Source organism: Clavelina lepadiformis, chromosome 2 (assembly GCF_947623445.1).
Source record: "Clavelina lepadiformis chromosome 2, kaClaLepa1.1, whole genome shotgun sequence".
NCBI lineage: Eukaryota > Metazoa > Chordata > Ascidiacea > Aplousobranchia > Clavelinidae > Clavelina > Clavelina lepadiformis.
In genome coordinates this window covers 24,062,236-24,088,397 of record NC_135241.1, presented here as the reverse complement: position 1 = coordinate 24,088,397, position 26,162 = coordinate 24,062,236, and the positions used below count along the sequence as shown (strand labels likewise).

General features: G+C 37.6%; 2 protein-coding genes across 3 annotated transcripts; both read right to left on the bottom strand.

Moving 5' to 3' along the window:
* Positions 1-1,301: 1,301 nt before the first annotated feature.
* Positions 1,302-8,403, bottom strand: LOC143445900 (kinesin-like protein KIF6). The gene is made up of 18 exons (XM_076945289.1): positions 8,243-8,403; positions 8,053-8,165; positions 7,580-7,654; positions 7,311-7,353; positions 7,094-7,189; positions 6,722-6,840; positions 6,290-6,406; positions 5,667-5,798; positions 5,403-5,490; positions 5,155-5,298; positions 4,763-4,849; positions 4,542-4,645; positions 3,996-4,261; positions 3,575-3,751; positions 3,210-3,368; positions 2,875-3,019; positions 2,502-2,651; positions 1,302-2,178 (listed from the first exon to the last, which is right to left on the bottom strand). The coding sequence occupies exons 1-18, from the start codon at positions 8,300-8,302 to the stop codon at positions 1,704-1,706; spliced, it is 2,550 nt and encodes an 849-aa protein (XP_076801404.1). The 5' UTR covers positions 8,303-8,403; the 3' UTR covers positions 1,302-1,703.
* Positions 8,404-15,499: 7,096 nt separating this feature from the next.
* Positions 15,500-22,652, bottom strand: LOC143447138 (kelch-like protein 12). 2 transcript variants are annotated; one of them, XM_076947080.1, is made up of 12 exons: positions 22,510-22,652; positions 20,244-20,367; positions 20,005-20,158; positions 19,524-19,741; positions 19,225-19,374; positions 18,887-18,977; positions 18,626-18,720; positions 18,242-18,443; positions 17,609-17,749; positions 16,769-16,924; positions 16,544-16,688; positions 15,500-15,723 (listed from the first exon to the last, which is right to left on the bottom strand). In XM_076947080.1, exons 1-12 carry the CDS (start codon positions 22,557-22,559, stop codon positions 15,618-15,620), a joined length of 1,632 nt encoding a protein of 543 aa, XP_076803195.1. In that variant the 5' UTR covers positions 22,560-22,652; the 3' UTR covers positions 15,500-15,617. The 2 variants fall into 2 exon arrangements, 1 of the variants encoding a protein (XP_076803195.1); XR_013114032.1 differs by lacking the exons at positions 15,500-15,723; positions 16,544-16,688 and adding an exon at positions 17,210-17,430 and having other exon boundaries at positions 16,807-16,924.
* Between the last annotated feature and the right edge of the window lie 3,510 nt (positions 22,653-26,162).

The window sequence follows — 26,162 nt, the reverse complement described above, 5'->3', positions numbered from 1 at the left end:
TAAATTTAAAAGATATCTATGTATGCCACAGTCTGGCTACAAACATAAAAATCAAGCAAATATATAAAATGGAAAGCGTTATAAATTTTTATTAATATTTTTTATGCACGTATTGACATTCATGTAAAAAACAGCAGCCGTGACGATAGTACAGTAAAATTTGTCTACAATAACTCGCCAAATCAGCAAAGGAAAATGGTAAAGAAAACGGAATAAGCTACGCAGAAGAACGGAATACAGAACTTGCAAATAGCATTACACTTTAACAGTCTTTCCTAAACAATGGAAAACTTTTTTACATTCTTTTCGCGTTCATTCTAACAGTTCAGACTGCACTGCACACTGTGTACAGCAATACGTAACGGACTAGGAAACAAAAAACGTTGTAGTTGTGCACATGATTTACCATAACATAAAATTTCAGTGAAGCCAAACATAAGGTATTGTAACGTACGAATTTTTACTGGTTTGAAGAAAATGATTTTTGGCGATCGGAGTGATTTGCTATACAGGCGAACCTGTTTGGATCGATAAATTGGATTTAAACTTTCAAACGATAGTAAGTTTATCACTACGGCATAACTGCAAGGCAATGAAGCTGCTTTGTAAAAACTTGTCGTTACAGTGGAACGGGATGGTCGTGTTACTGTTAGCGGGGTGGCCACGTTAGTGAAACGGAATGCAGTAGGCCGACACTTCAATAAAACAGAAGATTTTTCGAACTCCGTTTTAGTGGTTGTTAACCGCAATTCTAGCGTACATTGATATAACTCCAATGTAGGCTTACTGTTAAACAATATAAAACTGGATGTTAAAACTAGAGCTTTGAGTTTTACAACCTTTATGGAAAATTCTTTTGAATGAAATCAATCTGTTGCTCTAGTGCGATTAACAAAACGTGTTCTGAATAATCATAGTGATAGCCTAGCTTCAAACATGTTCCTACCAAGCAAAACTGTGCGCAGACCATAGCAAGCAAAAATTTCATTTCGTCAATATGCAGACTGCTGATCAGCAGAGCGGCGAGGGTCCGACTCGCAATGATGTTCAAAAATTATCTGCCGCGGCAATACTCTGTTCGCAGCTGCTGTAACAACACTGGCTTGGTACCTTTGAACAACTCTTTTCGCATGCTCAGAGTGAAAGATACGAAAAAACAGCTGTTGCATATTTAAACACTGATGACTTCTTTCTACCGACTTCTTCCTTAATATGATGTGCCATTGAAGGCCATGATCACCTCACCGATACTCTCTCCAAATATCAATCAAGCACCTAAGTTTGGAGATTTCCAAGATTGACAAAATATGTGCAAATGCCTTTACGAGTCATTACTAAAGATTTTACAGAAGTTTGCGTTGAAAAGCAGCGTAGAGCAATCTATGTTACGCAAATTCTATTATATAAGCTTGGAGGGTTTTAATAAAATTAGCGTGTAATTGAAAAATATCTTCATATTAAGTACAAGATGCATTGTACTCCAGCACCTAATAAGCATTGCGAATTATGCACTTGGTCTATAAAAATTCTACAGTGTGGAGTAATCAATGAGTGCAAAAATAGTCGAAACGTAAAAAATGTTCACAGCAAGAGAGGCTAATGAGAAATCAAAGCAATTTACAACATAACAAATATTTCAAGCTACAGTGTTTTTAGAAGAAACTCAAGATTTGCATATTCCAGATAAACTGCGGTAAAGGTGACTATGACGTGTGTCCTTTCTGACGTTGCATTAAACTTTCGCGCGCTTTCACAAACGCCATGATATCAGCATCCGTCTCTTTGTCGCCAGTCAGCGGGATGTGCTGACCGCCGCTCTGTGGCCGCCGGGGGCGCAAGCGGTTAGCCGAAGGTGGACGGGAGCCGTGGTACGAGTTCAGATCTGAAGTAGGGTTGAACCGGGGGGCCAGTTCCCCCCTTTGCTGACGAAGAACCCGCGATGACTGGTTTAGTGAATCGTTTGTGACGTCATTGGGAACGAGCCTCAAATCGGTGAGTGCGTTGCGGCCGTGGGTTAGGGAGGATTCACGGGGCGATATGGGTCCTGAAGGAGGAGGCGAAATGGTATCGTGAGGCCCCTGTCCCACAACCCTCTTATGGGGTGAAACGGGCGGAGTGCCCCAGGCTTGGGTGCTGGCGCGGCCACTGTTGGACTGGCGGTTGCCAGAACGATGAGTGCTGGTAACAAGAAAATAAAATATGAAATGATAAACTCGTCCACACATTGAAGCAATGAAATAATGTAGCGATACTCTATACATCCGGGTACTTGATAAAACATGTTTAAAATAAGTGTGTATGTACAAGGGTACATTTGTTTACGTGATCGGTCAAATCAACCCAAGGCCCAGAACTTTTCAGCCTATACACGTTGGTTGGGTTATTCTGGGTTTAATCGTCCGTGGATGGAATAAACGTGGAATCGTTTAAAACATGTACAGTGGTGTAAGACTAAGTTGACGTCGTACATGAAGCTGTACTTTAACTATCATGACATTAACCTTCGGGTTGATTGCTGTCCTCCAGGTGCTTGTGACTGCCACCAAGTGTCAAATTCGTGCTGCATCTGCACTCTTGCTTTGTCCAGTAGATGATGCAAGTGATCTATTTCAGCTTTCATAGCTTTCAAGCGTGTGAATGCTTCCTTGTATCTTAGAGTTAAAAAAGAATACACTTTTTGCAAAATTTGCAAGAAACGACAGCGCTTCTAAGAATTTGATTAACGACAAAAACTTAAGTGATCTAGAATATCAAAACTTTTCTGAAAACTTTGACGTCATCTTGCTATCTATAGGATCACAAGAACAGGGGACATCTTTTCTCCAGGATGCCAATTTATGCTCAGATGAAACGTATTTGATGAGAAGAAGAAACCTTGTCTTTGCTTCCTCCATGGAGCTGAGAATCTGCTGCTCCCTCTCATGCTCTTCAAATGAATCATCCCCAGCAGCTCCTGCATCCAGACTCGCCTGGACTGCCATCTGCTTCCGTATCCTCTCAAGACTGGATTTCAGATGATCTGAAGTGATCGGTTATTAATAGTTATTGGTTAATAATATAATATAATAAGTCAGTAATTAATATTATTGGTGTTGAACTTAATCATCAACAACAAGAATACTAAGTAGTAGTAACAGCACCCAACAAGAACTAAACAATAAACTTTGCGTAACCACTAGCACAGAATTAAGCCAGGATACATCACTCACTGATTTCATTGCGAGCTTTATTGACATCTTGACCCAAGCCCTTTGCTTCAGCATATCTTTGTTTCAATAGCTCCTTCTGCTCGTGGATGTGGGAGGAGGTTCCGTAATCACGTTTGAAAATTTCAAAAGCCTCCTGCCGGCCAGCTGACATGTTCAAGTCTGTTTATGAAACACAGATGGACACTGGTAAGAAACATTGTGGAAGTGAACTAAATTGTCTCGCTTTAATCACTTATTATCTCAGAACCGACACAAATTAACGCCAAAAATTACGCTGAGCGATGACACTTGCTTCAACAAGGCAAAGAGACAACACTAGCAAAGTAATTGGGAGTATTATGTCAGTGCAAACAATCTCACTTCACCTTTTACTCTGCTCTTATCTTCAGGAAGATTTTCATCATCGTCCTTATAGCTGTTTTTGTTGTACGTCTGTTCCGATGACGCCTGCTTAGATGGTGTGGCACGAGCATCTGTTGCAAGCCTATGCTCAGCATCCATGGCACGTTTCTTTTCCTTCTTTAACATTGAGACAAGGATGCCTGCAACCATGGAGGTGTGATTAAAATGAATGCTGTCATCTCTTGTAACTATCTCCCAACAATTGTCAATCATGGCCACTTCTAACTAGTAACGTTCAGCTTTTGATGTGGTGATGTGATGTGATGATGCACACAACACATCTCCATCCAAACAGGAAAAACAGGTGATATTCGTAACAGACCATTAGAATCAAGTAAAAATACTTACTCTGAAAAAGACAAGCAACATTATTTTGAAACCTACTTATTTCGTTGTCTCTTTGCTGGAGGATTTCTCTAAGTCTCTGGATCTCTGCCGGACTCAGCGTTGGTTGGGGAGGAATTTCATCAGAGCTACTCGCATCCTTTTCTCCCTTTAAGTCTTCCTGGTTAGTGGGAGGGTCCGGTCGTTCCTTGATACGCTTCTTCAGGAAGCGATAGCAATACTGAATCTTCCTCATGTCTCCTCCAGCGTCCAAAGAGCTCTCCAGGTCATCATCTTCAAGATAAGAGCTCAGAAGATTGTTCAACCTATCAAAAAAGACAAGCCACTTTATCGTTTAGACAAGGGGTCAATGAACTACGATGATCGAAATAAATTTGTCTAGCTCGCCTCACTGTGCCACAAATGAGGTTATTGCATTGGAGTCTATTGAACAAAGCGGGTATTTGGCAAATGATTGTCAGCTTTCTTGCTTATCTGGCCCTATGTAAAAAATCTGGCGACGTCTGCTTTAGATTTACAAGATAAATGTCAGTAACTGACAATGAAACAGGAGATACTGAACATAAATAGCATCGACGAACGAACCTTTCAATCTCTTCATCAGTGAGCAGATCTGTCCGTTGCTCTCCCGTCACCAACGACAACTCATCTTTCAAAGATTGAACTTCCTTCTTCAGCTTGAGGATCATCTACACGGAAGAATTTTTGTTCATTAACGACATAAAATACTGTGCATGGATGATGGTATTCAGTATCATCAATAAAAATTTTACATTGTAATAAAAGTTTCTGATGATTTATCTCACCAATTTAGGATCAAGTTCTTCGTTGAGTGTGGCTTCATTCTTTATCATGGAGACTCGTTGAGCAAATCTGCAAGTCGAGATCGACTCCTTTGAAACAAATTACACAAAACACATGAAAAATATGAACAAGGTTTGTAACATGAGATATGAAATTTTTCCAGTGTGCTACAATCTATTGGAAAATATTACATTGTTTTAGCGTTCATTAGACCCAAAGCATGTTGATGTAACTATAAAGGTACGTACATTTATTCTTTTAACGGGATTAATCAGGCAAATTTGGATTCATTGCTGAGACAATAATATTCTATTATTTATAGATACAAACAGACGTAATCATTCTTTGAAGGTGTTAGATGTTTTGAAATAATTTCAAATAAATGTCTCCTTACATCAAAATTTTTCTTATCAACAGAAACTGTAGCGATCATCGTGGTCATGCAGTTGCCACCCAAGCTATCCCTCAACACCGAAGTCATCATAGAATTGCGATAAGGAATATGTTGTCTCTTCTTATCACTTAGCGCTACTATGACCTAACAAACGACATGAAGTCACCAATGGTCTATCAGTGTTAAAACCTTCGCAAACGATAATACCTTTACGCGATGGCTAAGACACGGAGCAATTATTTTCACACCTGTTCAAGGAAATGCAGAGAAAGGTTGATGTACTTTGCTTCTGTCAGGAGCTGACCACCCACTTGACTCTTTGTGACTCGTTCGGACCTAATCAAAAATAAAACTATCAGAGGAGCAAATTAGTTTTAACACAATCGTCTCAAGGCTTTGTTTGTTACAATCTAATTTCCACATCAGCCTGATGAACATTTAAAAATGTGAACTATACGTGCATAGCAACCAATCATAGCAACATAACTAATGATACAATACAAGACACCAACCCTGCCAAATCAACCAGATGGAGCTTTGATCTACGAATCGTTGCGGACCCTGGCTCCCTGCTGGTGATGTGGATGGTGAAGATACAATGGGATCTGGTTGAGGCCTGGTTCATTGGTGTCTCGGCAATCATTCTAATTAAGTGAAAACCATTTTCTTTGTTTGTTTTGTCACATAAAACGGAAGCTCTAGTAACTTTACCACACTAATTATCGAATTTCACATAACACGGAGTCACTGGACAACAGTCCCAGAGCCTGTTTAACAAAATAAACCAGCTTTGAATAACTAGAAACGTTACAAAAGAAATTTTGTCAATCCCTTTCGCTTCGAATTAACAAACATCTACTGTTTTTATTTGTTTGTTAATGATAGTCAAGAGATTTTACTGGTGAATCACTTTTGTTAATGATTTTTAAAAAACTCGACCGATCCTCACCTTGAATAGCTTAGTCTAGTTTGAATTATCAAATGCCCACTGTATTCATTTCTTTGTTCATGTTACTCAACATGACACAAGATATTTTAATGTTAAATTGGAAGGAAATTTTATTAACAACTTGAAAAAATATTTTGTACTCGTAACAAACTTCGAAAGCAGAGAACAAACAAACTCGATCATCACCTGTTGGTGTCTCCGAGGAAGAGGAGGTTTAGTGCCTCCTCCTCGTTCTGTGCAGGGAGAATGGAGAGATTCTTAAGCGTGATGTTCTGATCTGTGTCCTCCATCAGAGCCACTTTTCTGCAAACCAAATCGAAGATAATTAACATTAATTTGCATATGGTGAAAACTTCTCAAGCATGCAGTCACACATACAATTGCATGTGTTGGCTTACTGATGCACATTAATGTAAAATCATATTGCAGCCTTAGTATAGCCTATCACATAATATGCATTTTATTTTGTTTACTCTGTGGTTCTATGCTGCCAATGCCTATTTCACCATTAAGAACTTTATAGTCTAAATCGAAACCTCTGAATCTATTAATTCTACAATATTCCTCATCTGTTGCTCATGCAATGAATTAATAAATTAGTTTGAACAATTCACTCACGGCAAGTCTTCAAGCTTAGTTGCTTCGTGTCTTGGATCAAGCAGGTCATATCCACTCTCGTTGTAAATTTCCAAGTAAGAAACTTCGGTAGTGTAAATGTGGTCTTTGTCATCTTCATACTGGCCATGCAATAAAGTGAGTTAGTGAAAACATTATTTTTTTCCCCCATTACATGCTGGTAAGCAATAAAAGTTCCGAAAAAAAGTGCTATATGAAATCGTCATGCTAGCGGTCGTAGCTGTAAGCCGGAAAATGAGCAGTAATAGAAGCATAAGTAGTTAAACCATAATTCCAATGAACAAGCACTTAAGCTTATGTATACAGCACAGTAGAATTAACACCAGAATGTCTATGAGTATGTGATCGTGGTACCTTCTGAAAAAGATATGACAGTGCGCGAGGTATTATCCCTCTGTCAGCGTACTTCTCAACACCACCAGTGATGGTGAAAGTTTTGCCACTGCCGGTCTGTGAAATAAAATTTCAGAAAATTTAAGACCAGCTGCAGGGCAAGTACAAGACAACAACGCCATGAACTAAACCTATATTATAACTCGGTGCAACAAAACTTAAAGCAGAAAAAACAGACCTGTCCATATGCAAAGATGGTTCCATTGTAACCAGCAAGAACACTACAAAGTTTTTACAAACATATGATTGGACATCAATATTCCTTAATAAATATATGGCTTGTGATATATAAAAACATTTACAGCACAAGTAAAAAGCAGTTTTAAACTATTACCATATTACAAACAAACTAAGGGTAGCGGAATACCACTGAGTGATAAACGTAAAATAACATGCAACTACACTACAACACAATCAAAATTTCCATGCAACAAATTAATAACTTACTTGTCAGTCACTCCTTTCGCAACATGATCAAAAACGTCATCTTGTTTGATGGACTGATCAAAAATCTTCTGAAACCTAAAATACCATAAATTTATTAACAAAATTTTACACTTAACTAACAAAAATGGAAATATGAAATCCAACTTCAAAACATAATCAAAGACAGTCACTTTCAATAACATGTTGTATCTTGTAAAGCATTACAAGCTATAGTACGTATGCAAATTCCACTGCAATTACAAATATATGCAAACTCATAATGCTTAGGCTTAGGGTAACAACAAAACAATGGCAGTCAGATATAGACTGTACAGAAGCATCAGTGTATAATTAACCTTAATACACAAACTCAACATAATTTCATCTTTTAATATTAACTGTGAAGAAATGCACAAACAATAATAATTCTTAAACATGCTGTAAATATTTTCAGCCGCAATTTTCTAATTACGCTGCCCAATTAAGTTACTCACGAGAATTTGTATGATTCTCTTTTGTTGTTGATGAAACCATCGGATATATCCTTTGGTATGACAAACTCGACATTTGATTTGGTCACGTGTTCATCCTCTTCTATTGAGTAGATCTGTTGAAGGTTGCTGATTTTAGCACAGCAGTGGACATTTCCAGCTAACATAACTTCCTAATCAATACATAACTTACACCAGTCCTCTGTTTGGTTGGTTTTACGCGACAGAAAATTTGAATTGTTTGTTTCACCATCTCAGAGCACACAGGGCATTCTCATATCGCAGATGCTGAATCACATCAATATCAAGGTGCAAAGGTTTATTTATTACAACTGCACAGTACACAGAGTCTAAAAAGAAACAAAAAAGAAATTAAACAATAAAAGTTAATATAAAGACAGTTGCCTTTGAAGCTTTGGACACATCATTTATGAACAAGATACACAGTAAAATACAAAAGAAATATTTGTCATAAAGATACAAATAATACTGAAACATAATTTCGACATCATTGTTTCGAAGATAACTATGATGATGATGATGCTACAGCAATAACAAGTGCAAGAAGTGTGTTTGATTGATTGATAGATGCTTAACTTGCATAATTTCAAAAAATTACTTTCCTTCTTCAGAGCGAACAATAATTAAAAATAACCGAATAGGCCAGGGGGTGTCCAAACTTTTTTCACTGAGGGCCATACACTAAAACGTTAACCAGTGGATGGGCCAAGAAAAATGCTGTTCCTCCCCGCAAGCAAAAACAAATGTACAAAAAATATGTGGTAGGCTGTAGTTTGGATACCTCTGACATAGGCTATCACAGGGGTGGCCAAACTGCGGCTCTTTGAGCCTTTGATTGCGGCTCTTTAATGAATTTTCATTGTTGAATTAGACATGCATTTTCCCGGTCTAGACGAGTTGTTTGATCAGATTATGAAACAATACGTTCTGTCACAGGTAGTAACAATGGAATCATTGTTAGTAATAATCAAATTACACACCAAAAAGTACATTATTGTACAGAAGTGTGCTAACTTGTACACTGTAGTTAAGTAAACTGTCAGATTGAATCTGTACGTCAGGGCTGACCTAGTTTTAAGTCTTGGTTACGGTTATAATAATAATTGCAAAAACAGTTGGTGAAGCCCAGGTGGAGACTCATAGTATCACCACGCAGCACTAATGTTTATCAATAGCTACACTTCGTTGTGAGTGAATAAGTTCGTGTTTTTTATTGTGTTTGTGCTGTGGCTCTTTTAAAACTGGAATTTGTTATATGCGGCTCGACAATGAAGCAGGTCTGGCAACCCCTGGGCAATCATATAGATATATGTATAACTATTATCACAATTACCATGTATAGTTGTATACAGTATTTAACTGTACATATATATTTAAATTTTAAGATCTTCAAACCAAATTAGACCTTGTGTGTTGTTATCAAAGACATCTCTTTCAACTATATATATATATAGTTAGTTATATATATATATATATACATGTTTTGAACAAGTGCCATATTAGGATATAGGATAAATGAATAAAGATGACAAGAGCGGCAGGAGAAAAAAACAGAAATAAAAAAAATTAATGAAACCTATTATCTTACTAATTAGCGAATGCTTGCTAGATTTTACAGCAGTAATGTACAAGAAAAAATTTTCGCGACCACATCATGCATCCATTGCATGGAAAATACATACACTAATGCTGTTTCGCTAATCCTTATTTTTTGCATGTTCCAATGCAAATAGCATGATTAAATGGCAACATAAACAAGTTTATACTGTACAAGCATCTTTCAAGGTCGCCAGATCAACTGAACAATAGTGCCAATAGTTAAAATTTCAATAATAAAAGTAACCACAACTGTGGAGGGATATACTGGAATAAAACATTGGCCTATTACAAAGTGTTCCACTGCGCATATGGCAACATGCCAGAGAGCAATTCTTATACTGGTATACTACGATTTAAAATAACGAAAAAACAAAACATATCATACATATATGGAAAATGACAATAAGAATAAATCGATGATAATAATAAAAAAATGAATAACAATAGCGTTAATTTTGATGCAAACATGCTCTTAAATCGTTTAAATTTACACAGAATGAGGCCTACTAGCATTCTGTTTCTAATCAAAGCTTTCCCAAATTCCTACAGTAAACTATGCACCTGTATGGGTCAGTTGTTGAGTTTTTTCTGATTATTAACAGTGCTTGCTAAGAAAACACCTAACGTCTCACTAAATTCAACTTTACAACGCTAATAACTGTTATCATTCCGAGTGTCCAAAGATATCACATTCTACATATTACTATATAACCTTCAACAGCAAATTAGACATAAAGTTATGTCATGAAAACCATCATAACTTTGCAAAACAAAACAAAATTAACCATGTGTCCAAAAATGAACGTATCATGCTAAATTTTATGAAACAACTCCTTTTCAATTCTGTATGTTTTAAGGTGGGTTATAGGAAATATCAGCGATCATTGGGCCATTTGGATCCCACCCTGATTCAACAAGCCACGAAGTCAATCCACCCACTGTCAATGGGCCAACTTGCCTTGACTTCCACAAAGCAATGATGTTTCGACAAGTTTCTTCATGAGTAAATCCTTTCACATAAGATTTATCTTCACTGGAAAAGTTAGCTGCCCGCATCAAACTACTATTAAATGCCTTGGCAGCATTACCTAAAACTTTATTAATGTGAGCATCTTTAAGTGGTCTATTTAGAGTCAGTCGTACGGGATCCACAGGCTGTGGATCTGAAACTTGATATTCAACAGAACCGGAATCATAAAAACCCTGAGCTTGATTAGGTGGTCGTACACCAGTGCCTTCTACAAAATCATGAACAACTTCAGTATTTCCTCTATTCCCAATACTATGGCTACATCGTGGGGTTGCATAATATGAGTCTTCTGATGACAAATTTATATCATCTTGAGGTTGGCCATAGATTTGTTGGCATGGCGTATGGGTTTCGTCAGTACTTCTGGTATTAACATCACTATCTGGACTTCCAATGCGCTGGTTACTTCCTTGGCTCATATTCCTGTAGGCTGATGGTGGTACAAGTGGAATGCAAGTTTTGGTAAAAAACGAAGTTTAATTTCTCATTTAAGTCAGAGCCTTCAAACTTTGATTTTATGCAAACCTGCAAATGAAAAAAATCGCAAAAAATAGGAAAATTGAGCATATGTTCGTCTCTTTAAATCAACGAGATGAGAGGCGCATGAAGCGCAGCTAACTGGACGAGTTTGCGTGGCCAAGTTAGATGTTTTTGTTGTTATATCAGTATGCATGACGGCCAATATTCTTTAACTGAATAATCAGCAAATAGCTAGGCCTAACTGCTGAGAGCATTCTTGCCGGTCTGGAAACTGACGGAAACAAACCGTTTTTAACTAGAACGATGCAACGTTTGGGCTGCCCACTCATTAAGTGGAAAAAGGTCTATCATTAATAAGACAGAAAGCTGTTGGACTAAACAAATGTGAAAATTCTATGCTTTTTTCTCTGTGTGATAGTGATGCTGTCTTGAGGGAAAAATGAGCGTTTGGATTGGTAAGATATAAGAATATAGGCTACTGTAAAATGCCGTATAGCGCTTGTTTGCTGCCGCAAAAAGAGGTCCTTGGAACCGCCGGAAATTTGGCCTTTTCATATATGGTAACCCTAAGCTAAACTGCACAGCCTAAGCCTAAATCCATCGTCGACTATAGGTACACTAGGCCTATCCCTACGACTTATCACTTCACTAGGCTAGGTGGTTACCGGGCTCGACTGACTGCACTTTCAGGAGTTTGTAAATGTTGCTTTCAACATACATAAATGACGTCATTAATATAAAGTACAGTAATCACTTGTCATTTAAAAAACATGTTAGAAATATGCGTCTCGTTTAGATTAACCTGTTCTTTTGCATTTTTTTAACATTCAATGTAGACCGAAAGTACTTTATTTAATGTAAACCTAATGTACAGCTTTTTTGAAAAATGGGGTTCAATCTGCTTCCAAAAGCTCGGATACGCTTCGTTAAGTTCAAATTTCACAGTTCAAAGTTGAAGTCACACTCTGTGTGCATAATTGTGTCGAAATGTTCACCCGATTCGTCAAGGATTAACCATAGATATCTTATATATAATAACTAGATATCCAACTCTCGCTGAAAAGTGAAGCAAGCCTGCGATGACACTTGCGCCCAAAAGCGTTGGGAACTTGGGAGAGAGTGAGAGAAAGGCGAAAAGCCGATTGTAAATTCGTTCTGTATACGCCTAATTCTATTGGAGTTTTTCGAAAAGCCGAGCTGTTTGCACTGCGCTATCACCGATTGTTTTTGTAAATATTTGTATTTTAGCTGTATCAATGAGTAAGCTTGCCTAGGCTAATTGCCTACCGGTACCGTATAGGCCTAGCATAAGGCAATGTGGTCGCCCTTCATTTGAGTAAGAGTTACATGATCCAAAGCAAATAATTGATACATAAATAATTTCTTTCAACAATTTATTGCCAGAAACATCCTACCATTCGCACAAACTGCTCGCTAATGATACCGGTACGGTACGGGCCGTTCCAGTATCTGAGCCCATATTTAAACGCCAAACACCCTTTAACTATACAATTGAGCTTTAGAAATATTGCTTAGCATCGTCTGCATCAAAAAACGTCTTTCCATTTCATAACTATTTTCCAATGTCACATAATCTTTTCATATGTTGCATTCAACACATATGCGCCAGAGCATTTCTGGTCGCATATGTTGACAAAATGGCGGACCCATACTGGCTTCACTTCTTAAAGCGCAAGCGCAAGGTAGTTGGATATCTAGTTATTATATATAAGATATCTATGGGATTAACCCATAGGAAAGGGAAAAAGAAATACACGGATTAGGCATTGGTTTGAGCTGACGGTAATAATTCCATCTTTTAAAGTAATAGTCGTAAGGCTAATCGAGTGTCGAATGAGTAATCCAACCAAACGGCTATGGCTGATCGCTGTACAGTACGATTGGATGGTTTAGGCTACTGGTGTAGATCACTGAGATCTAGGCGATACCGGTATGTATGGATAAGGTTTGTATAGTGATTGATGCACACCGTATGCCACAGTAATGGATCCGCACTAAAATATGGTACAGTTTGATTACTGGCTAGTTTGCATTAGAGGGCCTGATGTCGTGTTCTGGCCACAGAAGCGGAGTTTTAATCGTTGGGATGCTGTTTTTTTTTAGCGGAGTTTTATTTTAACCATCCATGTGCGTATCAACAACTCCGGCAAGTGCAATAAGAATGTTCTTTAAGTTTTCCCAAATGTTTTTTAGTGCAGTATTACCGTTTAACGTTTTCTGCGTTGGTTAGCCGTCATTAACCTTCCATAGGTATAGCACAACAAAGGGTTCAAGTCTTTGCACGATTTAGGTCAACAGGCAATCAATCATCATACTCTTTCTTCGAAATAATTCATAGGAACTAGGCCTATCACTGCCTGAGAAAAGCTACTGAGGCAAAACAAACATATGACACGTATAGGCCTATATGCAGGGTTGCCATACCGTCCTTATTTATAAAATTTGTCCTTATTTTAAAGGTCCGTGTCTTAGAAAATATGTTTGTCCTTATTTCTAAGAAATGTCCTTATTTTCACTTTCGTCCTTATTTTTAGGGCGGATGTGGGCACTTTTGTCCTTATTTTGGGCATTTTGTCACCTTACGATACCATTTTGTACCAAAGAGATACCAAAATTATGAACATGCAGATAGTGTCTTGTTTTTTTTTTTTTTTTTTTTTTTTAGGAACATTGGTTACTTTCTCTTGTTGTACACTGTTTAAGGTGGTATTCCTCGTTCATTTTCTAGTCGTCCTTATTTTTGAGTTGAGACTGATGGCAACCCTGCCTATATGTGATGAACATGTAATACCCAAAATGCGTATAAAAAAAACAAGCTACTTAATCGTAATTTTGTGGCATAACTCGCTCATTGGCAGGGGTTGAAACTACTTAGTTTAATCTTCATCTTCGTTATCTAAACATTCACTTTCCGAGCCAAATCCAGTTAAAATTCCTTGAAGCTCAGAGAAATGTATCGGTTATTCACGTCTACCATTTTCAGTCTTCGTTGGGTCAAATTTCGCCATATCTGAAGAGCAAAGGTGTCTTTGCTTCAAAAGGTACTGTGCCCTTTATGAAACAAATAAGTTCGACCTCGGCTTGCAACTGCTAGGTAACCGCATATGGTTCCACAACCTCACAGCGGTTTTGTACACAATCGTATCGAGTATGGTATTATTTGTACACAATTTTCGAGTTTTTAAAATTTATTAAAATTGCGTTCTGGGCATCGGTTTATAAAGACTTTGCTCGTTCAAAAAAAATTGCATTGTTTTGATGTGCTTTGAATCCTACGCATTGGTTCTGTTAGACATGAGGTCACGTTACGAGTCAGCGTGGCATGTGACGTAAAAGTTTGCGTGGTATTTGCGGCGCGTTAGGCATGAAATTTGTCTTGAATTCTATGCAAAGTTTAAAGAAATAGATGAACAGTAAATAGGAACTGAATTACTTTGATTACACGCGCTGCAGAAAACACGCAGTTCACGTCGCATGCTTCGCTGGCCACACATCTCAAGGTAACACGGAACAAATCCAGTGCGTAGAATGATTCAAATTGCTGTAAAACAAGGACTAGGCTACATATTTAAAACTGCAAACTAGAGCAATATTAGGCTACTGTGGCTGCTAGGCTAGTTCCAGGCTTTTGTTCTTGTGATCTCAGTTTTTTCCGCATAAGCCAGGTTGATTGTCATTGTATAGTTTGTCGATCTAGCATCTAGCCCTTTGAGAAAAACAATGTAAAATACCTCGTATATAACGGATATCGCATATAACGGACGAATTTCGCTGGTCCCGACTGGTCCGTTATATGAGAGTTCTACTGTAGTCATCTGCGGCCATTTTACCTTGACTTCGTCTATAGTGACACTTTTTCCGCGGTCCCTTCAGGTGTCACTATAGGCGAATTCTACTGTACAATGTTTTGTGTGATCGACAGAGGATAAATGAAACGTAATGAAGTGTATCTAACAACAATATTTTGCATTAACTAAGTCAAGGCCAACTTACGGTTGGTGTAATTGTACGATAAATGTTATTGCTAAGCTCAAGCCGAGTTTTCGTGGTTGCTTACGCTAAGCCTAGCCTAGTAGTGTACCGTTAAAACAGTAACTTAACAAGTATGTTTGTGATTTTTAGTCGTGGCCTAATTTGTCAAGTAAAAGTTTTTTAGGTTAAAATTTGTCAAAAATTTCACTTTTTAGGTCAAAAAGTAATCGCCTTAGTTATAAGAAATAAATGCGAATTATCTGTGTACTTTTCCCGATTTTCCAATTCTCCGGATTTCTAATTTGGTTCCGAAATTCCAACCCAAGCTGACATTACCAATTTAAGGAATTCCCCAACACAAAAAATCAATCTCGAAAGTGGTCGCTTTTGTGACGTCAAAATGAAAACGAGTGTTCGGCAAAATAAAGCAATAACCATAAAAACTTCAGATGGAAAGAACGCAAAGCCACTGTCGTTCTCTGTCCATGTTGGTCGATACTTGCCATTCGTTGGTGGCTGGATCATAGAACTCAATTGTTTTGGCATCATCCCTATAAAAAATATGAAGTAGAAAATTAGTCGACAAACATCAAAGACATTCTCAAATTGTAGCTCAATTTTTAATCAAACCCAATTTCATTAAAACAAAAATACATAATAGACGATGACAAAACAACCGCTCATTGTTTTGTCATTGTGCATTAGTGCGTTATATTGTATTCGCCTCTCATACTCATTCATTCACATTGACGATATTTATTTACGTTTCTCATTCCGTATATTATTGTTTCCTTTGTCGTGTCGCATTCTCTGGTCACTGAATGGGGCCACGTAATTTGAGGGTCACTGTAAGGGGCCACGTAATTTGAGGGTCACTGTAAGGGGCCACGTAATTTGAGGGTCACTGTAATGGGGCCACGTAATTTGAGGGTCACTGTAAGGAGGCCACGTAATTTGAGGGTCAATGTAAGCGGCCACGTAATTTGAGGGTCACTGAAAGGGGGCCACGTAATTTGAGGGTCACTGAAAGGGGGCCACGTAATTTGAGGGTCACTGAAAGGGGGCCACGTAATTTGAGGGTCACTGAAAGGCGGCCACGTAATTTGAGGGTCACTGAAAGGGGGCCACGTAATTTGAGGGTCACTGTAAGGGGCCACGTAATTTTAAGGGTAACTGCAAGGGGGTCACGTAATTTGAGGGTCACTGTAAAGGGGCCACGTAATTTGAGGGTCACTGTAAGGGGCCACGTAATTTTAAGGGTAACTGCAAGGGGGTCACGAACCATGAAAGGTTGAGACCAACTTATATAGACAGTCTAGGCAATTTCCGCATGTAAGCTACAAGATCGCGGAACAAGATTATCGAACTCACCCCCCAAACACCCATATAAGACCATCCGCTACACAAGCTGATCCACCAACTCTTTTCTCATTCATAGATGGAATATCAATCCAAGATTTCGTGTCCAGGTTGTATTTTTCAACAGAAGAGAGACGATTTGAACCGTCGTCTCCACCTGTTTAATTCATTCAAAGAACATGACAAGTCATAAATCTTAAACATTTGAAAGATATTTGCACTTACAGCAAGACTCACCTATCGCGTATATTTTGTTGTTTAATACAACAGCAGTTAATCCATATCTGTAGGTTTTCATCGGTGGAATATATTCCCACTTTCCATTTCGTGGATCATAACATTCTGCTGTGTTTGTTTTAGTGCCGTCCCATCCTCCAAGCGCATAAAGCAAACCTTTCAAAATAAACCATCAATCAATCAAACACGTCACTTGAGCGTGATTACTCTCACATTTCACTAAGAAAAGTCAACACAAGTAAAAGCTACTGCAGCAACCATGTGTACTTTGTCGCGTTGTAAACTAGGCCTGTGACGTGCCAATGAACATTATTTAAGCAAAATATGCGAATAAGAACGCGAGTATCTGCTTCACTTATACTGCGGTCCCCGGGCCGGTGCCATTTTAACAATGTGGAGCTGAAGCTTCTACTGCAGATGCGGGCATAATTTATTTCGAACCTTGAAGTAGTAATTTCAAACACTGCTGTTATCACTGGTGGATGTTAACTTCTGTTGACGCAAAATTCCTGTTATCAGATTATCATCTCAACCCGCAAACACACAGAGCATTCACAACGACAAACTTGCAGCGCCATGAACTATTGTAACATCACGTGATAAGCAAGATAGTGGCCAGGTTCTTATTCTCCGGTCTATTACAGAGCAGAGTGCAAAGCAGTCTGAAATGAAGAGAATAGAAATCTTGAACGAACAGGCGCGCAGGTTGCTTCGAATTATCGCAGCAAAACGGATACGAAGAATGAGCGAGTGTGTTGCTTGTGTGCACTGGGATGCTCTCTACAAGACCAGAACAATTTTGGTAAAAATTTGCTCTGAACAATCCGATAATAAACTCACCTCGTGCACTGACCAACGCATGCACACATCGCTTTTTATTCATGTTTCTTATCGAAGACCATTTCCTCTCTTCAGGATTGTAACTTTCACATGATGATAGACGACCAGTGCCATTATGACCACCAGCACAATAAACAAGACCTACACGACACAACCAGGTGAATATTTATGCAAGTAGGTTTTGTTTTGTCCTAAAAATACGATCAATTACCTCAAAGTGCGTTCCCTGCGTGGTCTAACAGTGATCACGATAACCATCACCGTCTGTAAATTGCATGGAAAGCGCGTGACGAGGCAAATATTTTAATTGAAAACTATCCCAAGTTTTATGGCGGAATGTGGTTGAAGGCCACCGGCGCAAATGAACGCAACAAAACAATCTTGTTGATAATCACTTTAGCTGGTGATGGAGACTAATTTAACACCAGGATACAACTTATCCGACACCAACTACTGCTTCATTTCGACAGAGTTTTAAAATTTAGTGATGAGTGATGACATCATAGAAGCAGTATTGTTGTCGAGTTACCAAGATTATATTCTACGTTATGACGCACATGAAGAGGTTTAGAATAAACGAAGCGCATTTGTTCACATTTGCACGTGCACTATTATGACATCATAATACCTTACCGTTCAATAAAGCTGATGCAAAGTGATACCGCTTTTCTCCCATAGAAGGCAAGTTGCTATCCCACTTTGGATTCTCATCATTCAAGTCCAACATCTCAACAGTGTTGTAATAAGTGTTATCAAATCCTTGCATACCACCCATCAATAAAAATTTTTGGTTGTAATTGACAGCAGATGGATATCTCCGAGCAATGTTTGTATCCTGTATGATGAATCATCATTGCATAAAGTCAACATCATCTGAAGTGAATTTACTAACAATATCAACTAAACACTGGATATTGTGTTATTATTAGAAATGGCCTGGTCAGACACAGGTATAAACTATTTGCGATCACATCAACGTTTTCACTTTTAAATAAATTCATTATAAAGCAAACATACTGGCATGTCATTCCACTGCTCTGTCTTGGTGTTGAACTTGACAACACTTTGTTCACAACCCCATCCACAAATGATAAGTATCTCATCAGACTGACCTGTCAAAAATAAGAAAATCAAGTACATGATGTAGCCATTGAAACAACTTCGGTTTTAAGGAAATCATTTTAATGCTCTTGGAACCGATGTTGTAAGTTTTGGTAGTTGTTTTGATTAATTTCAATATAAGTAAAACTTTTCAAATTTAAGGCCAACATGACTCACAATTATCTTTGTTGTCAATAATTCCTGGTATCCGAGCAAACAAAGCAGTTATGAGCAAGTTCATGGAGTCAGCTGATTGGTTGACCAGTTCCTGCAAAAAAATTATTATTTTGAAGTTAATTTGATGTTATGGACATCATATTGAACTAAATCAAATGGGAAGACTCTGGTTCCAGAGATCTGGACTTTTATATTTATCCAATGTATCTAAATAACATGTAATGTATCCAATTTTGTATCCAATGATGATGGATTTAGATGCAATAAAGTTCATTAGAATCCATGCAAGTTAAAATAAACACATTCACTTAATAAGGCCAACACTTAGGTAAGCTTACTTCTCTATAAACAACTTCATTTAAGAATTTCTTTGATAAAGAATTGAGCTGAACGAGAAGAAACAAATCATTGAAATGTTTTCTTCTCTCGTCTAAACTATATTTTGTCCAAGAAACCACACTCTTGTACTTGTCCTCATCGATCGAATCCTGAAACAAATTGAAAGATTTTGCTTGAAGTTCATGATGAGAAATGAAGACAGACTACATTTGTCATTAAATATACTGGAAAAATGTTTAATATGCGGAAGCCTTTTCACTAAATTAACAAAACCTAGATTACCACCAACATGCTGTACCTGCTCTGATTCCAACTTAAGCATAGCCAGGGCATCATCAACATTAAACTGAAGGAAATCTGAACTTTTCAAAACTGCTCCCAGGTTTTTAGAAATGAAAGTTTCAGTTGCTTGAACAACATCACCCATGTTGTATCGGTTTGAATAAGATCGAATTTTCAAACAATTTTCTCCATTGAGTGATGCTTTGAAAAATTCGCTGCAGTACTCCTTCAAACCTTAAAATATCTTCCAAGTTATCCCAGAACAAAACTTATCACCTAATCACAATATAACATTCATCTACAGTTGCCGCCTATTCAAGTAAAATGTTCGATGAAGTTTCCTGAATCACATTATATTGAGTTCATTCACAAACATTGAAATTATTTATCATATTTTAAAAATCGAAATATGTTCTGTGCAACTCAATACCAGCAATCTTTATGCACAGCGTTATATCAACAACTATCACAGAATCAGCTGCAGTAATAACAGTTACTTGTAACGCGTAGATATTCTGCTGCTTCCAGTACATCATATACATTGTCATGAGTGAGAATTATGCATGAAGTGTATATGAAGTTAATGATCGATGCCATTGTTGGACCACTGACTTCTTTAACGCTTCCTTCGTTTGAATAACTTTCTCTCATCTAAAAATAACAAAGCGATAGCAAACACTTAAAGCATGTTACATATTACTGAGTAAGGAAAGTTACAATATCTAATATATTCCACCTTTGTAGTGAACATTTTCTTGAAATATTCTGAGAATGAACCAACCACACATTTGTGAACAGGGAATTGTTTTCCTCCAGCTTTTATTGTGAAATCACAGAAGTCCTTTGTAGTTGTTCTTTCCCTTTATAACAGATAGATCATGAAACAGAAAACTACTTTTACTTTTGGCAATCAACTTAGCAAAATTGTGACAGATATCAACCCATACAATAATCGCAATCAATGACATAACAGCATCTCATCACATTAGAGTAGAGACTTCGTTATGGTAGGCAGTCTATAGCGATCAAAATCCTGGATCTGCCTAAGTCCTTAAACAGCAAACTGAAAAATTCATAAATGAGGACATGACTATGAGCCAGCCTATAAGTTGTGCTGTCGCTTGTAACCCGTAGGTCTTATATTCCATAGAAAGCATGACAAATAAAACAGTCGTACACAGAATGGCCTGCAGTTTGCAACTCCGCACCACACTCACAAGCTGCAGAGTTTGTCATTCCCCAATAATAGAGATTTGAGCGGAAACGTCCGACACCGGTTGGCAGGTGGTTACACCATGCCCAAGTTATCCTGGGCAAACAAAAGTCCGTTGAAGTGGGATCGACGTCGATGATGAAGCTGCAGAGTCTTGCACGGCTTTCTTGACACTCCGCATTACATTCCAGTTGCATTGACGCCTGAGTTTTTGGTTTGTTCTAACAGTTGTAGTGAGACCAGTACAAATGAGGGACCTTATTCTAGTCGTCGGCTTACTTGCTTGCTAGGGCAAAAAGTTTTGGGTGGGGAAGATGCAATGGCTTCATTGCCTAACCAACGAAAGTAAGAGTGCTTCTATCGAGGAGCCCAAGAACATGTGAAGACTGTCCAATGGTGTGAGATGCAGATATCCAGTCATAGTATGTCGTTTACAACACTTGTTGATTTGGTGGATTTGTGTGCGACACTACACAGGTGCAGAGTAGGTGGTGGGGAACAGAATAGATAGAATTATACTATGAAGAGTGAAAATCACAACCTGAGCCCACCAGTCGTCTTATCAAGGTGTCGTTGGATGTAATGTAATGGATGGATGTATGACTCAAAGTGTTGATGATATGTGAGCAATCTGTCCAGGATTACCTCAAGGTATATGCAGCAGGACAAGACGGACAAAGCTGTTCTTGTTAACTCTAAGCTCATGCTTTGCTTCCCTGTGGTTGAGATGCAATGATGGTGACAACAACTTGGTTTTACTGACCTATACTACCCATTCCTGGAGATAAGCTGATGAAGTAATTAGGTCTAGACAAATGGTCTTCTTCACTAGTTCTCAATTCTTTGCCAAATGCACAATCGCCAGGTCATCCTCGTAGACGACATTATGTTCAAGAGGTCACATGCGTGTACAAGTTGAAGGTGAGGGGGCAGGATCGATCCTTGTGGGTTGTCTTGACGGGTTGCATCCTACTCCGTTATCTGTGACCGGTGGTGAGGATGAAGCTCCGATTATGAACAAGCTCCATGATCATTTGGACAATGTGCCTGTCAGGGAGCTGATTGGGAGCTTGCAGTGCCATGCTGTGTAATAATTAACTGTAATGTCTGAAAGTAAAACGCCAGCTTCTTTGTAGCCTCGAAGCTGTCTTCGGTCGTAAAAGTGACCTGGACTAAGGTTGATTTTCCGCGTTGGAACCCAGCCTGCGTTAGGGGAGGAGGGATCAATAATATCATCGAGCCTTTGTTAAGTCAAAGAATAAAATTATGTTCACCATAACACGGCATTCATTTGTTCATTGTATTGTTTGCAACAGTTGTGTTGCTTATTGAGATACAAAAATGCTGAATTATGCTAAAAAAGATGCCTAGTTAGTTTTAGTTTATGACACGCACTCAACTTTTTGTTGTGAACTCAACAATTCAAAGCTAAAAAATGTCGCTTAAAGAATACAAAGGTTTAAGGCTTTCATCACTTTTAAGTAAACAAAGCTCAAGGACACAACTTTATTACTCAACTATGTCATTTATGTGCCCATGAATGACAGGGTGAAGATGTATTCCGGTCAAATTAAGCTTAAACTATTAACCTCTCAACAAGCAATTCTACAACCTTTACTGTCAAAATGTACATAACATATATTTACTTATTGCACCAGCCATAATTATGATGTGTAAAAATGGCATTTCTATGAGAAAATTATCAAAATATATAAAACAGCATTTTCTAAAACTGAATGTTTCACACAAAACTTGTACAAATGAGCACTATTTGAAATTAACAACTTACTCGTTCAAGTTGCTGAGTATTTCAGTGGCGTGGTTGTTGTTGTATTCCATCTTTTTAATTTAATGTTAAAATCAGATATAAACTAAACTAAAATAAACAATAATTCAACTGAACACAAAACTATGTGTTCAAAGCAAAATCCTGCAACTGTTTAAAACAAAACTTAGTCATAAAAACTCAGGCAATATTTACCAAACTAAACAAGTTATCATTAAGCACAGGTAACGTCGTATCAAAACAAAAGAATCAACTCATGTTGTTTAAACCTCTCCATTGACCGAGGGAGCGAAACCAGTATGGCATGTGACGTAGAAGGATGTTATTGTAATACGTCCGGCAGTGTGCATACAATAAACATTCCAATATCATATGTTACAACTGGCTTGATCTTTCGTCTCCACCGTGTTTTAGAGCAAAAATAAAATGATTGATTGGGCTATATAGCAAGCACTGTGCAAAGCTTAGCAATAAAACATATAACTTAATCCAAGTAAGATAATTAATCGGCATAATCTTACTTTGCAGAAAGATTGACAAATACTGTTACGCTTTCAGATTAGGGGATTTTTCAGTTGTAGCTATTGTTTGTTATGTACGCATAGAAATCAAATAACAAAGTATTTATAGGTAATTTATGCTCAAAATAATTTGCTGCACCTGGTTAAAATTGAGTTGATCGTTTATCTATCGAACAATCTGACTCAATCTATGAATTCTCTGTCTCTAAGCCTACGCTCTACAACTCTCCTGGTCAAAGCCATATATTGGGTCTTGGGTGGGAGTGGGACATGTCCCCAAAGTCTATCCCTGAATTTCCGCTCATGATCTTGACATACCTGGGACAAGTTTTTCTTTGCAGAGCAAAGGTTACAATAAGATCCTGGACTTATAGAATTTAATTAAAAGATTGAAATTTTGTTGCTTAGTTTAAATCTGGTATTGATGCTTTCATTGATGCTCATAACATGACACACTTTTACATGGAATGGCAAAATGAGGTGACATTACATTCATTTCCGCTTTTTCAGATTTTTAGTGAGATCCGTTTATAGTTTGTGCAAGGCAATTCCAACGGTTTTAACTGCAGTACCGATGCCATTCCACAGATAAACCTATGCTATTTGTTAAACTAGCCAGTAATCAAACTGTATCATATTTTAGTCCGGATCTATTACTGTGGCATGCGGTGTGCATCAATCACTATGCAAACCTTATCCATACATACCGGTATCGCCTAGATCTCAGTAGTCTACACCAGTAGCCTAAACCATCCAATCGTACCGTACAGTGACCAGCCATAGCCGTTCGGTGGGATTACTCATTCGACACACGATTAGCCTTACGACTATTACTTTAAAAGATGGAATTATCACCGGTTACCGAATTATTAAACGGTTTACGAAATATACGTTTGGGGTCGTGAAACAAATTCAAGTTTTGAACTGAATTGTTTTTTAATAATTTTTTATTCGTTTGACTGTTTCAATTACGTGGTTCTTTTGTTACTGTATAGTATAGGCTACTGTTACTGTACTTTGGTGGATTGTGTGCATTTGTATGATTTTGCCCTCTGAGATCTTCATTACTTGAGATTTGGAATTAGTCATTTATTGTTTTAGTATCATTCACGTGTAGGCTACTCATCAAGGGGTCGCATATAAATTTCTTTTCTAAAATGGGGTCGCAGAGCTAAAAAGTTAGACTAGTTCTGCGGTATATGAGGTTTTGTTTATTTTTCTGATGAGCTTGTAATGAAATGATTGTTTATCGTTCCTTATCCTGTAAGGGCGACCAAATCACTACAACGTTTGTCTGTTGAATTATTTGTTATCTTCGATGATAAATGAGTCTCAAAGTCGTTGTTTCGCTTTTCTTAATCTTGGAATTAATTGTACACCTCGACAACTTTATATTCTAATTATATTGAAGCTTCATTGAACGAATTCATCAAGATAAAACATTGTTACAGCAACTACAGCATAAAGTCCTACATGTTGCGGCGTTGTTCGTTATAGCAAAAAGAGACTGAATAAATCAAAATGCACACACAGTAAGCACGAAGCAATCGATTACGTCATGCATTGTTATGCTTCGCTGATTCGATAGACGAGAATTCTATGTCGTACACAATCTTATATTATGTTAATTCATAGTATCATCACATAACCTTCTACAAGAAAATTTCTTTAGTGAAACAAAAGGAATTTTATGATTATGATAAAAAAATTCCCGATAAGTAATAATTAAAAGAAAAGTGTTGAAAACAAAAGTCAATAAAACACGTTAAGTATAGATCAAAGACAATAAACGTTGAAACATAGTTACAATACAATTCATATTGGCAATATATTAGCAAAAAGGTGGTTACATGTTGTCTTTAAGTCATAAAGCAAAATTAGTGTACAAAACAATGTCACGACTTTAAATAGAAAACAGAACACAGGATGTCATTTAACACACAATGCATTAGCTTCTTTGAGCAGATTCGCAAAATTAGGAAATCGTCAGCAAGATACTCCTCTCACGTTTCGTGATGCTGATTTCCGTAAACAAAACTCTATACATTATTCCTTCTGTATAGTTTAATCTCGTCTTATCATCACAAGACCATTTAATAATATTTCAGCATCTGGTTTTACCAGTATAGCTGTGTGAACATTTCACTTGGAAATAAACGTATTACAAAATATATAAAAAATTAGTCAAATACGTTTTGTAATTGACATTCAACATAGTTTATCGGTGTTAACCTCGGGTATTTGTTTAACCTTCGAAAACAACCGCTATGTTTAAAGCATAACAAAATAATACAAAGAAATATTTCTCCACGGCTTGGTTGAACCGTTAGAGAGTATGGCAATTAAGCCACCATCAATTAAGCGTAAACTGCACAATAACGCTATTATAAACGTAAAATCATATTGTCAGAAATTCCTACCACGGGTCATTATACACCTTTGAGAGGTATTAACAATTTGACAGCGATACAAATGGACAATATTCTAGGCATAAGATTCAAGTTATGCTTTATAGGCTTGACCAAAAACATACAGTAAAATACAAAACAACACGCTATGATATATATAGATTCTATTCTATATTATAGAATAAACAAACAAAAAATCATTACTGAATGTCCAAATACCGAAAAAGTCTCTTTACTGGCTTGCCACGCCTCGTGGATGGTTTAGTGTGGTCTGTTTGTCGGTCATTGTTGCTTCCAAAGTTGGTTGTAGTCCAGACGATTCATCATCACCGTCGTTGAGGTTGAAATGTCCGAAAATCATGTTGTCGAGATGTCCGTCGGCTGGATCCAATGAGTGTTGCATAAGTTGTAGATAAGACATATCTTCCAAACTTGTAGTCTGAGATCACTAGACTTTTCTCAACCTCAAATTTAACTGTTCATAGGTTTCTTGATGAATGAAAAGCGTAGTTCTCACCGAGCTCGTTGGCACCATAAACAGTTGTAATGCTTTTCTTGATCTTGGAATTAATTGTACACCTCGACAACTTTATATTCTGATTATATTTGAAGCTTCATTGAACGAATACATTTAGATAGAACATTGGGACAGCTACATAATAAAGTCGACCATTTTCTAGGGTTAACTTAGTAGACTGTAGGTTCTATGACATATGACCGCGAACAA

What these genes read in the sequence shown, in the direction of transcription:
- LOC143445900 (XM_076945289.1), bottom strand. Translation starts at nt 8,302, where the DNA reads ATGGTGAAACAAACAATTCAAATTTTCTGTCGCGTAAAACCAACCAAA. An exon ending in AGAGAATCATACAAATTCTC is followed by an intron (nt 7,655 to 8,052) that starts GTGAGTAACTTA and finishes ATGGTATTTTAG; the next exon opens with GTTTCAGAAGATTTTTGATC. An exon ending in CCATCTTTGCATATGGACAG is followed by an intron (nt 7,190 to 7,310) that starts GTCTGTTTTTTC and finishes TTTATTTCACAG; the next exon opens with ACCGGCAGTGGCAAAACTTT.
- LOC143447138 (XM_076947080.1), bottom strand. Translation starts at nt 22,559, where the DNA reads ATGGAATACAACAACAACCACGCCACTGAAATACTCAGCAACTTGAAC. An exon ending in ATACTCAGCAACTTGAACGA is followed by an intron (nt 20,368 to 22,509) that starts GTAAGTTGTTAA and finishes TCTGTTATAAAG; the next exon opens with GGAAAGAACAACTACAAAGG. An exon ending in CAACAAAATATACGCGATAG is followed by an intron (nt 16,689 to 16,768) that starts GTGAGTCTTGCT and finishes TGAATTAAACAG; the next exon opens with GTGGAGACGACGGTTCAAAT.